General features: G+C 57.9%; 1 protein-coding gene across 2 annotated transcripts; it reads left to right on the top strand.

The window, feature by feature from the left end:
• Positions 1-3778: 3778 nt before the first annotated feature.
• Positions 3779-16268, top strand: ARID5A (AT-rich interaction domain 5A). Of its 2 annotated transcripts, XM_028117138.2 has the most exons (7): positions 3779-3884; positions 10880-10995; positions 12689-12827; positions 13185-13237; positions 13732-13829; positions 14086-14245; positions 14653-16268. In XM_028117138.2, exons 1-7 carry the CDS (start codon positions 3881-3883, stop codon positions 15889-15891), a joined length of 1809 nt encoding a protein of 602 aa, XP_027972939.1. In that variant the 5' UTR covers positions 3779-3880; the 3' UTR covers positions 15892-16268. The 2 variants fall into 2 exon arrangements, with proteins under 2 accessions (XP_027972939.1, XP_027972940.1); XM_028117139.2 differs by lacking the exons at positions 3779-3884; positions 12689-12827 and adding an exon at positions 9310-10204.
• The last annotated feature ends 989 nt before the right edge of the window (positions 16269-17257 follow it).

Raw genomic sequence — 17257 nt, 5'->3', positions numbered from 1 at the left:
AACACAGGGGAATCAGCTTTCACCCTTCAGGCCCAGGAAGGGCAGAATCTCAGGTTTCCACCCTGTTAGGCCCTTGTGGGGTGGAGGAGCTCCCGGCCCAGGCCTGGCCCAACACAGGAAGTTTCTCCCCATTCAGCTGAAGGGCAGGGTTAAGAGGTGGGGGTATGGTGGGGGGTCAGAGGAAACGAGTAGCTGACTGTAGACATGGCTCCCTATGTAGGCAGAGCTGGGGAGGCTAGTTTTCACGTGCCCTGGGGGAAAGTGGCCAACTCTCTTCCGGCTGGAAGTTGGGCCCTTGGCGATCTCAATCTTGGCTGGATCCCTGTGCCAGCACCACACCTCCTCACTCCTTCACCCCCAGCAGGTCCCCAAAGGCTGAAAGCTATTCTTGGCTTTTTCTAAAAGAGGCATTTGAAGGCATGAGCCAATTTTTTCCATTCCTGAGCTTGGGTATCATCTATTTCGGGCGTTTGTTGTTTTCCATGAGTTGCAATGCCACTGTGAAGCCGGCCTTTCCTGGACAGCTAGCACGAGGGAGCGAGGCAGGAGCAAGGCGGGGCCAGGGCCAGCAGTTAAAAATACTTCCCGCTTCATTTCTCCTTTGAAAACAAAGCCCTGGGGGCCTTTTGCAACTGCTGAGCCTGGGAACAGAGCTTCCCAGGGCAAAAACTGGCTGTGCGTTGTTTCCTGAGTGAACTGGATGGGTTCATGTGGGTCCCAGAAGAAGCAACATTGACGTGCTGTGTGACCTTGTGCAACACACTTAACATCTCTGGGCCTAGTGGTCTCCTCGCTAAAATGAAGCCAGGTGGACAGATCTTGAATGGGTCCTCCAGCTCTGAGAGCTCCAGGATGAGAAGCACCTCCAGGGCCAGGTTTTCTTCCTAGAACGGGGCCAGCAAGGGGTGATGTGAGTTAGGGGTTAGGAGAAGGCAGCTTTTAGCTTTAGCTCAGTCTCTGGGAACACTTTGTGAGCTTTGGGCCCTGAAAGTGTCCTAAGGTGGTCCTGAATGTTCTCAGAGGGTTCATGTAATTGAAAAAAAAGATTAAACACCATCAAAGAGGGAGTTAAATAAAGACACCATGGTAGATCCACACCAAGGCATGCAGCACAGGAGTTTTGAGACAGGCAGATCTGTGTTCTGACATGGAGAGATCTCCAAAATCTATTGTTGGAAAAAAGGCAAGACTGGAATAATTAGAATTGTATCATTTGTTTAAAAACACACATAAAACAAAGCTAAATATTTTTCTACGCCACGGATGCATATATTTATGAAAATACATAGGGAAGGTTCTGGAAGATTTTACCCAATCTGATAATAGTCCTTATCTCTGGGGCATGGAGAGAAATGATTTTAGAGTGGTGTCAGAGAGGAGTGATTTGTTTATAATGTTTTACAGGAAGAATGCATTTATTAGTGGGGTTTATTTGTTTGCTTGTTTGTTTTTACTGACACACGGAGAGACACCAAGACATTGATGGGCTAGGTGACTCCTCTCAGGCTGTCCTGGGCTGGGATCCTCTGGGCAGAGGGTGCAGTGGGAGGGGGACTGTGGGCAGGAGCTGGAGGTGTGTGACATAGAGGCTGGAGCAATGGAAGTGTTTATACTTTTAGGGAGGCAAATGGAGATGTTGTTCCTCTGCAAGATTTATTGGCCATTGTAAATTACATTCTATTGCAAACAGTTGCCTCAGGAGGCAATTAAATTTAGATCATATTGTTCTCAGGTTGGCAGAGGCAGGCGTTGACTTGCTGAGGCTTTGCACAACAGCCACTGTCTGTAAGAGTGTGGTCGGCTGCCTGGATGGCAGAATAACCCTATTCCTTGGTGGGATGAGCTGCTGCTTTGTAAAGTAGTGAGTTCCTTGTCAGAGGGGGTATCTAATCCGGGAGGGAGGATCTGCCTAGACTATGACCCTGAGGGGAGCACGTAGGTCTCTATCCCGAACCTTAGGCAATCAATCCTTATAGAATGGGCGAAAGTGGGACTAGAAAGGCCATTCAGCTTCCTGATGGCCTTCTATTGTAGTGTCTGCCATCCCACCACAGCCTCAGCTGTCCTGGAGAGTTTGTAAACGGGGACGTGGGGTACAGTATTACAATCACCATGACAACAGTTGTTCCGGGCGGTCACTAAATATGGTCAAGGATGTGTTTGTTACTAAATCTACAGGCACTGGCTCTTACAGACCACTCCATTATGGGGGAGATAAGGGAGCTCAACCGAGCCTGTAGAGAGCTTCGCTTCCAGGGTCACCAACCTGCAACCCTCGTCCATTTGTTTGGGGTGACAGGTGGACAGTAATGGGTACGAAAAAGTTTGGTCGGTGCCCGGGTTATGAGGGCTCCTCAGCCATCTGAATTTAGCTCAGACTCTGCCACTTACCACTTGTATCACTTGAGCCAATTAACCTCCTAGAGCCTCAGTTTGACCCTATAAAATGGGGACAATGATGACGGGAAATACCTAGAGTTGTTATAATAGAACTAATCAACAAAAAATATTGTGAGGGCCTACTATGCGTTAGGAACAGGGTTCAAGTCCTAGCTAGTCAAATGTTGAGATCTTAGCCTCTTTTTTTTTCAAATTGTGGTAAAATATACGTAACATAAAATTTACCATTGTAACCATTTTTAAGTGTACATTTCAGTGGCATTAAGTACATTCAGGCCACCATCCATTGGTGCTTTTTCATCTTGCAAAACTGAAACTCTGTACTTATTAAACAACTCCCCATTCCTCCCTCCCCCAGCCCTGGGCAACCATCATTCTACTATTTGTCTCTATGAATTGGACTCTAAGTACCTCATATAAGTGGAATATAACAGCATTTGTCCTTTTGTGTCTGGCTTATTTCACTGAGCATAGTGTCTTCGAGGTTCATCCATGTAGCACATGTCAGAATTTCCTTCCTTTTCGAGGCTGAGTGATACTCCCATTATATGGACATACCACAGTTTATCCATTCATCTGTCCATGTCCATGGTTGTTCCTACCTTTTGGCCGTTGTGAATGATGCTGTGAGACCTTGGGCTCTCAAAGGCGAGCCTGTTTCCTCTTCTGTGCTGTGCACCTGGCTAACTAACTCCTCCCTTTGGTGGAAGCTGATGCAGCCAGCTCAGCAGCTCCTCTGGTGCCCATCCCACCCTAACCTCACCCTCAGCTCCCCAAGCAGGGGTCATGCCCCCTCGTTGGAATGCTTTGTAGCTGCCAGTCTCTGTCCTTGCGACATTTATGGACATTGGCCACAGTGGGCAGGCTTCCTGCCCCAAGGGTTTTTGGGACCCCACAGAACTTTGACCAAAGAACTTACTTGCTAGTTTGGGCTGGGGGCCTTGTTTAGCTAACACCAACCACCTCTACTTCTGTGTTGGTCTGGGTGGGAGTTGGAAAATACCCATGACCCAGTTCAAGACAAAGTCAGAAGCACTTTGCTCACCCCACTCTGCCCCAGCGCCCTACTGACGAGCAAGGAGGAATTTTCCAAGACTAGTTTTCGAACTAGTCTTGAGGCACAGGCAGCAGTGATTCCTGGGCGTCCTGCCTCAGCCCCTCTAGGCGAAGAGCCTACTTCAGGTACCTGGGTCTCAGAGCCCGGGGAGACGGAAAGCGCACTACAACTCCCAGAGGCCCCCGGGCTCAGGGGGCGGCCTCCGGGCTCAGGGGGCGGCCTCCGCCCCCGCGCGGAAGAATTGGGCCCACCAACCGGAGCCCAGAGCGGGGCGGGGGCGGTGCCCGGGCGGGGCGGGGCGGGGCGGGACGGCGGGGAGGCGGCAGGCTTGCGGCGCCGCGGGCCAGTTGCGCGGAGAGCGCGGGGTCGGTGAGCCGGACGTGCGGAGGGCCTCGGGCGGGCGCCGAGGGACCTCTCCGGGCCATGGGTAAGCGGCTCCGTGGCCTGTCCCGGGATGGGGCTGGGGGCCCCGCAGAGGGGGCAAGGTTGCCCTGCCAGATCCCCTCGGGGCCCTCGTGGCCGTCGGGGCCGCTAGGAGGGGCGGAGCGGGGCCGGGGATGGACTCCAGGGCGAAGGCGCCGGCGACCTAGCCCGGCCTGGGGCGCCAGCGCCCTTCGCCCTGCGCGGGAGGGGTGAGGCTGGGTGTCGGCGCACACTCTTCGAAAAAAAGGAGAGACAAAAAGTTTTGGCGGCCAGGGGCTTCCCGGACGTTTATCTCGAAACTCTTTTCGTCGTCTTTTGGCTGAAATTTACCAAGTCCTGTACGGTTCTGTCATCCCACTTCCTGCTGTGGTTTCAATCTCGAGCTGGTCTCAGCTAATTTGTTGTGACAGGCTGTCCGCAGCAGTTTCTCTGCCTCCCCGCCCCCATTTGCCCCCCCGCCCCGCCCCGTCACATCCCCGCGGTTCTCAGAACTCGCCGGCGCCGCCGAGAAGAGGCACCGGGGTCCCTGGGCGCGCGCGGGGCGCTTTCCACTGCGGCCGCCGTTTCCTGAAAGTGACTCTGCGCGGGTTTTGAAGAACTTGCTCAACGCACTTTGAAGAATCAACTGTTCCTCTTTCAGCGGAGGGGTGTTCTGATCCTTCGGCGGTTACCGGCTTCCCGCCCCCTACCCTTTCTCTTTCTCTTTTCTCTTCCCTTTTTTCTTTTCCTCTCCGTTCTCTCTTATTCTTGTCTCCTGTCCATCCTCTTCTGCCCCTGGCGGGAAAGAAGTAGATTCCCTCTTTGCTGTCGTCTTCTTTCTTCTCTTTCCTCGGGTCTCCAGATGGGACAGGGTGGCGGCCCCTGGAGTGATGGGGATTGAGAGTTGAAGCTCAGGTTGCGAGTGTGCGAGGAGAGATGTTTGGCTTCGCGCTCGGCCGGCCGGAGCTGCGGGCGGAGTGGCCGCATCTCGGTCCCTCCGCAGAGTGTCCCGAGGTGGTGGGGGGTGCCCTCAGGCGGGATTCAGGTCCCCCAGCCCCGCCGACGTGGGTGGGAGGGTGGCGGGGCTTTCCAAGCGCCGGACCGCGAGGGCTCAGGGTGCGGGTCCGGGGGCAGGCACTGCGCTGGCCGGGCCCAGCGGCCCTTTGTTTGCGGGGTGGTTTGCCGGCCGGGAGGAGTCTGCGGGGCCAAGGGGAGGCCAACAGGTGCTTCCCGCGCCCTCCGGAGGACCACTGTTGGGGGTGTCAGCGTCTCTACGCCTACATGCCCGCGGCGGCAAAGGAGGGGTGGGAGATTGGTGGCTACAGAGTCTGGCCCCAGAGAGTGGAGTTCCAGACCCAGAACCTTGGGCACCTGCCTGGGGCTAGAACTCGGAGTGGCAGAGGTAGGAAGGACCTCAGAGGATCAGGCCCTCTTTCTCTGATATCCATTCAGAGAAACTGAGGCTCAGAGTGAGGTCTGGCAGTGAGAGAGGCAGGCCTCCAACACCTCTCCCCTCCCTCTTGCTTTCCTGTTACCTGGTGGTAAACTGGCCAGGTACTGCCCACACTCCCTGGTGGGCCCCGGGGGTCTCCGGGTGTGGGGGTGGGCGGGGGGGGGAAAAGCAGTAGGCGGTGGAGTGCCCCGGGCAGGAGTTAGGCAGCACCCTCCCTCCTTGGCTGTGTCTCTACTCTTGGGCCATGTCTTGGACAAGCCACGGTGGATTGGGAACACGGAATATAGTTCATGGGGACATAGGAAACCATCCATAGGTGAACTGTTACTGTTACTAATACCTCCCAGACTTGGAGAGACAGGACAGTGGGGAGCCTAGTCTGGAATAGGGTCTTTTAGGACATACCAGAGCTGGCAAAAGGGGGACAGGCATCCCAGTGGAATTAGGAGATGGTAGTCTTACATTTGGAGACCCCATGCCCCCTCCCTTTCTATATTCCTCTCAAGACTGTCATCTTGGCCCCTGCTGCCTCAAACCCTGTGTCCCCCTTGCCCTGGCTGGGACACTGAGGCAAGGCTGGGGCAGAAGCTGGACCCTGTGCCTTCAGGGGTCCCATGTCCTGCTCGGCTGTCCTCAGTGCTGGCTGGAGCACAGCCCCTTGCAGCTCCTCCCTCCCCAAACTGCCCACTGGAGAGAGCTCCACGCCGAGCCTCCTCCGCCAGGCAGCTGGCTCCTGGGCCACAGAGAGAGGACGGGCCGCCTCAAAGGCTGTCTTTGTTTCAGCTCCGGCTCAAACTAAGAGAAACTTAAGCCAACAACCTCGGGCGAGGTGGGGCCGTTTCTGCTGGTTGTTATTGGGACTGCCGTTACCATTATTGTCGTAATTGACGCAGTGCTCCCAGTGGGTGACTTTTCATGAAAGGAAGTGTTGCTTCTTCCCATCACACCAAGGGTAAATGGGGCGGGTCGGCCGAGAGAGGAGGGGGGAGGGAGGGAGCAGGAAAGGGAGGGAGGGAGGGAGAGAGCGAGGAGGGTGCAGTCTGGCACTAGGTCTCTGACTGGCTCTGTGGCCTTGAACTAGTCACAGCCCAAGCCCGTCTCTGTACCGGGAGCATCTGAGAGCAAGTAGCTCATACTGCACCCCTGTGGCTGTTCATGGAGCACCTGTTCCCTGCCCCCACAGTGCTCTGGACAGTGAGACACAGAGGGGAGTGAGCAGGACAAGCAGACCTCAGATCTCCCCGTGGGGGGTGTGTGCACACACACACACTTGGCTGTGGTTTGTTTGGGAAGCCTTGTTTCTCACTTTGTTCTTAGAACATCAGGCGCATGGGGGTCCAGCGCACCCACCTGTGGATGGGGAAACAAGCAGTACCAAAGCAGTGGCTGACTTGGTGAAAGATGCACCTCTTTGGAGACAGAGCCCCTTCTTGCCCCAGTGGGTCTGCCTCTGCTGAGAAGCTGAAATCAGATAGGAGCGGGGCAGGAGAGCCGGGAAGGGGCTTGAGATAAGGAGCTTGGTGACTCCCTGCTTCCATTAAAAACCCTAGATCTCAGGGGTCAGAGCCTTGGGATAGTCCGATTGCACTGGTTCTGAATCCCAGCTTTGCCACTAGGAAGCTGGGATCCTTATATGTTGTATCTGTAAAAAGGGGGAGAGAGTATCCATTGGGTGGCTAGATTCTGTGAAGCAGTGTCCAAAAATGCCTAGTCCAAGGCTCACCAGGAGCACTGATTGGAGGTGGTGGAGTGTATAGTACGGAGAGGGAAGTAGGGAATGGCTTGAGAACAAGAAGCCTTTCGGGGAGTAGCCTCTTTTGGAGTTAGTTACTTAAACCAACCTCTTCACTGCTGTGGTTTTCGGACCTGGGTGTTAAGCTTGACTTCAACACAAGCCATGGAGTTAAACAGAAATCAGGTTCCCAATGCCAGAAGGGCCTTGGGCAGTCTCCCTGCCCAGCACTCTGCTGCCCCTCCTCACTGCCTGGTGAGGCACTGGGTCACCAGGGCCCAGGGGCTCATATCCTGGCCCAACCAGCAGCCCCCTGCCCTCTCCCTAACAGTGGCAGGAGGAAACCTCAGGGGCTGTGGACCAAGTCCTACTGTAGGTTACCAAAGCTTTCTCACACTATTATCTAGCTGCACAAAACCTGAGGAATAAGCTCAACAGGAAACACACAGGGCCTTTAAGAAGGAACGTCTGAGGACAGCAAGGGGAGATCTGAATCTGTGGAGACGTGCAGTCCTGAAAAAGGAAGATGCCGTATCAGAAAGGTGTTACTTTTCTTCAAAGTAATTGCTAAATTTAAATGCAATTCAACCAAAACCCCAGTGGTTTGTTTTCTTTTTTTAAGGGAATGTGATAAAATTATCCTGAAGTTCAGAAAAAAATGATTTAAAAAGACTAATGATGGGGGACTTGTCCTCTGGATAGTAAGCTGTTTTACAATTAAAACAGTGTGCACCAGTGCCAGCCTGCCACGGTGAATGAAACAGAACAGAAAAGTCCAGAAACAGTTTCAAATATGTTCCTTATCAGCCTTTAGATTATGGGGAGAGTAGCATTTCAAATCATTGGGGGAAGGGAATCACTCAGTCTATATTGGGACCACCTCACCATTGGGGGGAAATATGATTAGATCCCTATCTCACACCTTATAGATTCCAGATGTGTTCAAAGTAAACAATGAAATAATCATCACCATTATTGTCATTATTGCTTCTTGGATGGAAAAAGCAAAATGGATCCACCTCCCCATTACAGTAGGGCATGGGAGGCTTTGTGGGCAAGAGCAGGAAAGGAACTCTGTGGCTCCTGGCAGCAGCATTCACTCCGGAGCAAGTGGGACTCTCCTGCCTCTTGCAGGCTGGATGTGGCTGGGAGCCTGGGATCGCTGGTCCCTAAGCCGCTTCCCTCCCCTGCAGAGCCAGGAGAGCAGCCCAGCCCTGTGTTGGCTGCACTGGAAGGTGGGAGAGTTGGGAGCCTGGCAGGCAGGGGGGCCCTTCTGTTGCTTGTGGCAGGCGTCTCAGACTTAGTTTTCCTAGCAGAACCCTTTTCCAAATGAAGATTATCTGGAACCCTGGTCTACAAATGACTGGGGAAGGGAGGGTTTAGGGGAACCAGGGACAGAGGGCTTCCTGGAGAAAGGGGGGGCTCTCCCTCAGCTAAGGCTGTGGAAGCGGGGGGGCCAGGAGGCCCTGCCAGGGCAGAGAGCATGCTAGCTAGCTTGGTTGGGAGAGGAGGGAGGCTGAGTTCATTTGGGGACTCAGCTGGACACAGAGATAAAGAGACGTTTCCCTTTGTGGCTCTAGGCAAGAGCCTGAATCTTTTTCCTGTCTGGGGTTAAACAGCTCAGATTGGTGACCTCCTTTCCAGGTAATCTGAGTACCCGACTCCAGCAGGTTTCCCTCAGTGTGGCCCAGGCAGAGCTCACCGACTCTGGAACCAGGCAGAAGGGATAGAGGTCCTCAGGTCCAGTGGCTCTCAAACTGGCTGCCCTTTGAGATCCGCTGGGGAGCTTTAAACTCTGATGCCCCTTGCAGAACCTTAAATCAAACTGGGGCGGGGGGTGGGGGACACAGTCATCAGTGTCCTTGAAATGCTCCCTGGTGATTCTAATGGGCCCTGGTCCTACCACCTTATTCTTTGGAGGCCAAGGGTGCAACTTGCCAGGGGCACGTAGCAAGTTTGCAGGCAGGCTCCAGTGAGAAGCTGCTGTAACACCCCATGGAGGACTCAGGATGGAGCCAGTCCTTTGAAGCTGGGCCAGGGGGAAAGAAGGCAGAGAGGGTGTGAAAACAGGGGGAGGGGGCGGGGGGGAAAGGAGAAGAGCTGGGGGAAGCAGGTGCGCCAGCGACCCGGGAGACTTCACCAATTCGGGGGCAGTGAGCAAAGGACTCAAGGGTCTTTCTCCCATTTCGCGGAAGGGAAGACTGAGGCACAGAGTCACACGAGAACTCAGGAAGAAAGGCATCAGCCTGCTGGGTGGGGTGGGCGGGTTCAGTTGTTAACACTTAGTTATTTCTGGATATTGACCGTGTCTTGATTGGTCAGAAGCCAGCCTGAGAGGAAGGCCCGAGTGTCTTTCTTTTTGACAAGCTTTCGCATGGGTTTCTCCTCCAGGCTTATTTGGACTCTCCATCAAGGCTCCGCAAATCCTGGTGGTAACAATGGCAGCCACAGTGGTGGCCAGGCCCGGCCACTTGGCCTGGTGGTCAGACAGACCTCGTTTTGAGCCCGGGTCTCCTAGGAAGCCTCTCTAGCTTCAGTTTCCGCCTCTTTTAACATGAGCTCCCTCCTGGGACTAAATAAGAGAGCATACGTGGAAGAGCCAGGGCCCCACCCGGCAGGATCCAGGCGTCACAAGCCCTTGGGTGAGCAGCTACTGAAGGGCACGCCAGCCAGTGGCCAGAGGTTCTGGCCTCGGGGGGTCACGCTGGTCTGGGTTTATGGCTGTTACGGAGATGTTTTTTCTCTCTAGGACAGGAGGGGACTCTCACAGGTGCCAGCAGGAAGGATTTCCTGAGCTGGAGCAAACCAGGAGAATGGGACCATTCACACTAGGCTAACAAAAAGGAAAGGCAGGTTAGAAGGAAAGGAAGGGTGATCTGACGACATGGGCTCCGGAGCTCAGGTGCCCTGCCCGCCTGTCAGCATGCCTGTTCCCCATTCCGGGGGTTTTTGCAGGTTTCTGCAGCCATCAGCTCATGGCTGCCCTTAGTAAAATCCAGCCCTGCCCCGTGCAGGTTGTTGGGAGACACGGTCCCTCTCCCTGAAACCTGGCAACCACTGTGCGGGGTGCTGGGAGGCCTCACTGAACCGGTGCGGTGGGCAGGACTGCTGTGCTCGGCTGGGGGCTGAGAATGGCCGCCCAGAGGAAGTGGCTTGTCAGGTGAGACCTGAAGGGTTACCAGATCCTTGCAGGTGGGAGGAGTAAGTGGCCTCTTTAGGGGCAGTTAGAGCTCTGCAGGCACCCCTGGAAAGGTCTGATGTTTCATAACCAGGAGCTTCCAGTCTTCTCGATGATTCCTGGAGGATCCAAGCACCCGCCCTGGTGCCTCTGGACTCACAAACACGGAACCTCAGCCGCTTTCCCAGTTCGGCTGAGGTGCTATGAAAACGTTCTGCCTGAGTGTGGGGCAGGTTTCGGAGACAGGATTTCCCTGAGCACCACAGCCCCACCCTTCACCCTCCTCTGACTTGACCCCAGGGTGGTTTAGGGTTTCCCTCCCTCCCTCAACGTGGGGAGCTGACTGGAACAGAGGAAGGAACAGCAGCAAGCATGGGGCCCGGTTGGGGGTGAGCCCCGCAGAGAGGAGGGAGGGCAGAGTGGGCCACTAGCGGGAGCCCGTAGGTGCGTGTGGAGGGCCAGCCTGCGTGCAGTCAGGGACCAGGGGGCGGAAGGAAGAAGTCGCTTCCCACCTGGCAGGTTCTGATGGGGGACGGGAGGACCCTTCACCTCTCCTGGAGGACCTCTCCTCACTGCCTGTTCTTCAGGCCTGCATCTCACGTGCTCTTTCTCTCTCTCCCTCCTCTATCTCCCTCCCCGTTGCTCCTCTCCTTGCAGCACCTCCTGTCAAAGCAAAAAGGAAACAGTCAGAGGAGGGTGATCCCCTGGACCCATCTGTGTCCCCCCAACCCGATGCTGAGCAGAGCAGAAGCCAGAGCCCTGTCCATCTGGAGGTGAGTTGGGCGACCCCTGGGGAGCCTCCTCCCTGCCTCCCCCACCCCATGCACAGCCTCCCAGGTGAACTTGGGGACTCCCCAAGCTCTCAGGAGGGCGTGTTCCCTGCCCTCCAGCCTGCAGAGCCAGGAGAGGGGCCCAGCCCTGCGGTTTCGGGCCTGCATCAGGAGGTGTGGGAGCTGGGAGCCTCCGACAGGAGGACCTGCCCATTACCCCTGGCAGGGGTTTCAGACCTAGTTTTCCTAGCAGAACCCTTTTAGCAAACGATTTGCCTGGATCCCTGATAAATAAAACAGATAAAAGCACTCTTTTAGGATAAACCACACGTACATCCATGCATCCCTCCAAGTTCACAGCGTGAATATCAAAGTCACTGAGCGAGACCACTGAGGCCATTTTGGTGAGTGTAGTCTGAGAGGGAGCCATGGGTGACGTTGTGGAGCGTTGGCCTCAACATCCAACCCTTTTGGCCATTTGCTTTGGTGGCACAGTCTGGAGTAAGAATCCTGATCCACGTAGAAGAGTAGTTGCAGATGGTAACAGTTCTTTTTTTTTTTTTTTTTAAAGATTTTATTTATTTATTTGAGAGAGAGAATGAGAGAGAGAGAGCACATGAGGGGGGGAAGGTCAGAGGGAGAAGCAGGCTCCCCGCTGAGCAGGGAGCCCGATGCGGGACTCGATCCCGGGACTCCAGGATCATGACCTGAGCCGAAGGCAGTCGCTTAACCGACTGAGCCACCCAGGCGCCCCATGGTAACAGTTCTTAACAGCTTGCGTGGAAGAGTGGATTCACGGGAAGAGCGGCCGTGAGAGTGCCTTCCTTCTGAGGTCTGCACCAGACCAACTGCCGGGGTCCCCCCATAGGTTACGGTTTCTTAGGTGACTCATGAGTTCGTGTGCCATTTGTTATCAGGGGTCAGAAACACTGCAGTGGTACTTGAATATTTTGGGAAGACACGGCTCTCTGTATCGTTCCCGGCCCCGATGACTTACGTCCTTCCAGTGTTTGGGCCCTCCCCATCCAGGACCTGGGAGCTGTCTGTTCTCCAAGCCCTCGGTCCCAGCCCAACCATACCCCTCTGCCCTGAGCCACCAACCAAATGCCTTGGCAGAAAATGCCCCTCTGGAAGCAGAAACCGAAAGTCCTGCGCATCTGACAGTGGGGTGTCAGGAACCCGGGATGGGGCTTCGCCACCCTGGATGCAGCATGCAGACTGGCAGCTCAGAGAGGCAGCCCACCACAGCAAAGGCTCTGTGGACACACGACCCCGCAGTGCCAGAAAACACCAGGCTTTGACCACAGTCTGAGCCTGCCACCAGGAACTCACAGTCTGGTAGAGGAGCTGAGATGCAGATACAACAAATCTAGAGCAAGGTAGAGAGGCGGTCTGTGCCTGCAGAGAGCCCGGAGAAGCTGCGGGGCTGCTCCTATGGCCGTCTCTGGAGCTGGGCCCCTGCAGACCCTGACCATGGGTTCTGGGCACTAACAGCTGACAGCTGCACCTTTCTGATGCCACAAACAGGCACTCCAGCCCAGAGCTGTAAGCTGGGCGCCGGGGGCCTGCTCCTTCCTATGGGAGCTTGGGGTTGGGGGCCACACCCCTCCTCCTGCCCCAGCAGCCAGCCATTCCGCCTGTCCCCAGCCACCCACCAACTGGGGGCTCATCCCAACGCCTCCTGTTCTTTCCCCAGGACTCCCCCGAGGCAGGCGGGGAGCGGGAGGAGGACCAGGAGCGGGAGGAGGAACAGGCCTTCCTGGTCAGCCTCTACAAGTTCATGAAGGAGCGACACACGCCCATCGAGAGGGTGCCCCATCTTGGCTTCAAGCAGAGTGCGTCCCTGGGGCAGGCAGGGAGGGGGAGCCCGGCAGGGGATACCATCCAGGCAGGGTGTCGGGCAGGCACCTCCACTCTGGGCAGCCCTGGGCGATGCCAGCCCACAGGGGTTGCACACAGAAACGACGCCCCCCCCCCCCCAGGTGCAGGGCTGCAGTGGGTGGGGCCGGATTTCTCTCCTCACCGGCCACCGGGCCCCCAGTGCTCAGGGCCTGGCCCAGCCATTCACTGCGGTGGCCCTGTCTGGGCATGTGCTGGTTCCGTGCCTGCCTGACAGGTCCACGGGAATGGGCTGCTGGCTGCCCCTTCCTCCCACAGAGACTGACAGGGGCCCTGCCCTCTCTCTTCTCCAGTTAACCTGTGGAAAATCTACAAAGCAGTGGAGAAGCTGGGGGCCTATGAGATGGTAAGGAGGGTACCTCTGAGTCCTCAGCATGTAGCATCCCACAGCCCATCCCCACTGTGTCCTGTGGGGACCCGGGGAGGAAGAGCCTTGTCTGGGGACAGAGCTGTCCTCACAGCCAGACAGGAAGGAAGAGACAGGGTCCCAAATCCTGCCGCTTCCGCAGCTCTCCTGCATGCTGTGGGGGAGAAGGCCTGCCTTGCCCGCTGGTACTTTGCTGCTCAAAGCAAGTTCTCCTGTCTTCCCTGTGCCCCCCCCCCCGTGCCCCCCGTGCCGGGAAAGCTGCTGCGCGGGCAGTCAGGCGGCGGCCCCTGGGAGGGAGACCTGGCTAGCGGCCAGGGCAGCCCCCCGCCCCCCCCCCCCACCGCTGCTGGAGAAGCAGTTGCAAAACTGCAGTCCTTGCCCCCATCCCTGCCAAGTGGGGGCCTGGAGCTGCCAGGACGCCCCCCCACCAGGGGAGTGCACACCGGTCGTGCCCTCACGCGGTGCCCTTGCAGGTGACGGGCCGCCGCCTCTGGAAGAACGTGTACGACGAGCTAGGGGGCAGCCCGGGCAGCACGAGCGCAGCCACGTGCACACGCCGCCACTACGAGAGGTACGGCTGGGCGGAGACCCCGGCTCCAGGACACCTTGGCCTTTGGCCCCGAGTGGGGCCGGGAGCGGGGTGCGGTGGGCACACACCAGGAGCTGCCTGAGCGGTGTGCGCTGTGCTCATCCCAGGCCAGAGCTCTGCACGGCCGCCGGCAGGGGTGTCCCCGGGGCGGGGAGGCCAGGTGGGCCCAGACGGCGGGGAGGTGTGGTGCGTGCCTGCCAGGCCGGCCTCCTGGTAGACACGCTGGCCTCCTCCTCAGGCTGGTGCTCCCGTATGTGCGGCATCTGAAGGGGGAGGACGACAAGCCGCTGCCCCCCTCCAAGCCTAGGAAGCAGTACAAGATGGCCAAGGAGCCCCGGGGGGATGACGGGGCCCCTGAGAAGCCGAAGAAGGCCAAGGAGGAGAAGCGGTTGGACCAGGTAAACCCTGAGCCCGCCTGGGGCCACCAGCGGACGCTGGGCCTCCCTCTCCCCGCCCGGGCCATGGCTGCAGAGCTCCCTGCCCAGGGATACCCAGAACCTGCTCTGAGGGCAGATCCGGGGTGGGGGCAGGGGGGCCTCCGGGGCAATGGTTGTGCAAGTTCAAATGAGGGGCCACGTCGGGTCTGAACTCCAGTCTGCACCTCGGTCACCAGGCCCCGTGTCCTGATGCCAGGCTGTGTCTGTTCAGAGGCCAGGATGCCTTTGGGGACCTTCTCACAGAGGCTCCTGGGTATGCCTCTGCACCACTGCTGCCACGGGGGTCGTGTCCCGTGCCCCCCCCCCCGCCCCCAGTCAGGGCACACGGCTCACAGCCAGCCCTGAGGCACGGCCTTTTCTCCTTCTAGATGGTGCTTGGAAAGACGAAAACAGACGCTGCCCCTGACCTGGCGCGGCTTCCCAGCCAGGAGCCCCCCCGGGAGGGCCCGGAACAGCCAGGCCCGGCCCTGGGGCCCTCTCTGCCCTTCGTGGGTGCTGGAGGCTGTCCTGAGGCCTACAAGCGGCTCCTGGCCACCTTCTACTGCAAAGGAGCCCACGGCATCATGTCTCCACTGGCCAAAAAGAAGCTCCTGGCCCAGGTGAGCAAGGCAGAGGCCTTGCAGTGCCAGGAGGAGGGCTGTCGCCATGGGGCAGGCAGCCCCCATGGGGACCCCCAGGCATCCCCGGCTGTTCTCGTCCCAGAAAGTCCGCAGAGCCCGGGAAAGCCAGCGGAGAACTCCAGGCACCGGCTGACCCCTCAGGAGGGATTACAGGCCCCAGGTGGCAGCCTCAGGGAGGAGGCTCAAGCGGGTCCCCGCCTGCCGGCCCCCATCTTCACTGGCTGTTTCCATGCGTACCCCACTGAGGTGCTGAAGCCTGTTAGCCAGCACCCCCGGGACTTCTTGCCCAGTTTTAAAGATGGGGTGCTCTTGGGGCCTCCTGGCAAAGAGGAGGGCCTGGCGGTGAAGGAGCCCCAGCTGGTGTGGGGCGGGGACGCCAACCGCCTGTCTGCATTCCATAAAGGCAGCTCTAGAAGGGGCAGCCCCTACCCCAAGCCCAAAGCCTGCTGGGTGTCCCCCATGGCCAAGGTCCCTGCCGAGAGCCCTGCTCCCCTCACTACCTTCCCTAGCAGCCCAGGCCTGAGCAAGAAGCGCAGCCTGGAAGAAGAGGGCTTGGCCCATGGTGGCAAAAAACTGCGGGCCGTGTCTCCCTTTCTTAAGGAGGTGGACACCAAGGAGTGTGGGGCCAAATCCATGGGGTCTGGCTTGGCCGTGTCCTGCCTGCTGGGCCCGGCGCTGGGGCCTGCCCTCCCCGAGGCCTATAGGGGAACCATGCTGCATTGCCCGCTGAACTTTGCTGGCACCCCGGACCACTTAAAGGGCCAGGCCACGCTCCCCTTCAGCCCCCTGGTCATCCCTGCCTTGCCGGCCCACTTCCTGGCCACAACAGCGCCCTCCCCCGTGGCCACGGGTCTGATGCACTTCCCCCCGGCATCCTTCGACAGCACCCTTCGCCACAGACTTTGCCCAGCCTCGTCTGCATGGCACGTGCCACCTGCCACAACCTACGCAGCACCCCACTTCTTCCACCTCAACACCAAGCTTTAGGTCCGAGCCCGCAGTGCTGTGCTGTGCTGTGCAGGGTCTGAAATGGCCTGCGCTGGGGAGGCACTGCCCGGGGTCTGGGCTGGAGCCTGGTCCCCAGGAGAGCTTGGCTGTGCGCAATGCAGGAACGTGCCCCTGTCTGGGCAGCCTGGCACAAAGAGGGAGGCCGTGGGAAAACCAGGTTTGTCTCAAGGAAGCAGCCTAAGCCCGGGGCCTCAGTTGTTGTGGGGCCTCGGGAGAAGACAGTGCTTGGCTGGCAGCCCCCAGCTAGGTCCCCAGAGTGGAAGCCAGGAACATGCTGAAGGGCTGAAGCGCTGGGTAGCAGCTTGAGGTATCCAGGCTGCCCATGGAAAATCCAATAAAAGACGAACGTGAATCCACCTGGCCCTGAGGTGTGCATGGTGCGGACCTTCCCAGGGGTAGGGGAGGCTGGGGCGTGCTCATGGCTGGGGGAGCCAAAGAGAGAGAGACCTACGAGCATCCACTCAGATCTGAAATACCCCCACCGAAGAGAGGGACCCAAAGCAGAACTCAGCCTCCTGTTCATACTTCAGCGGGTGGTGACCTTTGTCCTGTGCCTTCTACCCACTTTCATAGGAGAGTCTCAGCACAGCTGCCTGTTACCTTCCTCATTATACAGGTGGGGGTCTGACATTCAGAGAGGGCTGGCGACTTGCCCTTGTTCCCCCAGCAAGGAAGTGACAGCAGAGTTAGGCTCTTGGGTGTGACTCCAGTATCCAGAGCAAAGCCACAGGTCCCTGGTGAACTGTAGGATGAGCCTGCAGCTGTTAGCAGCCCCCCTGGGGGCAGAGGGGGTGAGCAGGGAACCTCACTTGGTCTGTCTTGGTGATGGACTCACAGGGCTTGCTGCTGATTCCTCCCAAAGCCCCCATCCCACTCCCCCTTGCGTGCTGCACAGAGATGGACCAGGAGGTTCCCAGCGGGGGGAGGCGCCAAGAGGCAAAGGGGAGTGAAGCAGCCAGGATCTTGGCCTGGGCACCTGCGTTCTCAGCCACGGTTGCTCTGGGGGCTCAAACCCTGCAGCCTAACACCCTCCTTCCTAAAGGCTCTGTTTGGGGAGCAGGGGGGCCATCTGTCTCAGTAGGAGGAAGGGAGGGCCCCTTTCCGAGGCTTCCCTCCCCTCCCCAGGCTGCCTGTTCTCCCTGCTAGGTGCCACAGCCTGAGGCAGTCTGATGATGCAGGGGTAGTAGGTGTGGGGCCAGGCCCCCAACTGCCAGCCTCAGATTGGTCAGCAGTGGCCTTTGACCTCCCCAGCTGGAACTTGCCCTGCCTCCTAGGACACTCCGGAGCTCAAGCCATGGGAGGGGCAATCTATGTGAAGACAGCCCCCACCCCCGCCCTACACAGT

This window comes from Eumetopias jubatus, unplaced genomic scaffold (assembly GCF_037043125.1).
Source record: "Eumetopias jubatus isolate StellerSeaLion01/CBP00866 unplaced genomic scaffold, mEumJub1_p1.0 scaffold_9, whole genome shotgun sequence".
Taxonomy (NCBI): Eukaryota; Metazoa; Chordata; class Mammalia; order Carnivora; family Otariidae; genus Eumetopias; species Eumetopias jubatus.
This window is presented reverse-complemented; position numbering and strand designations above follow the sequence as displayed.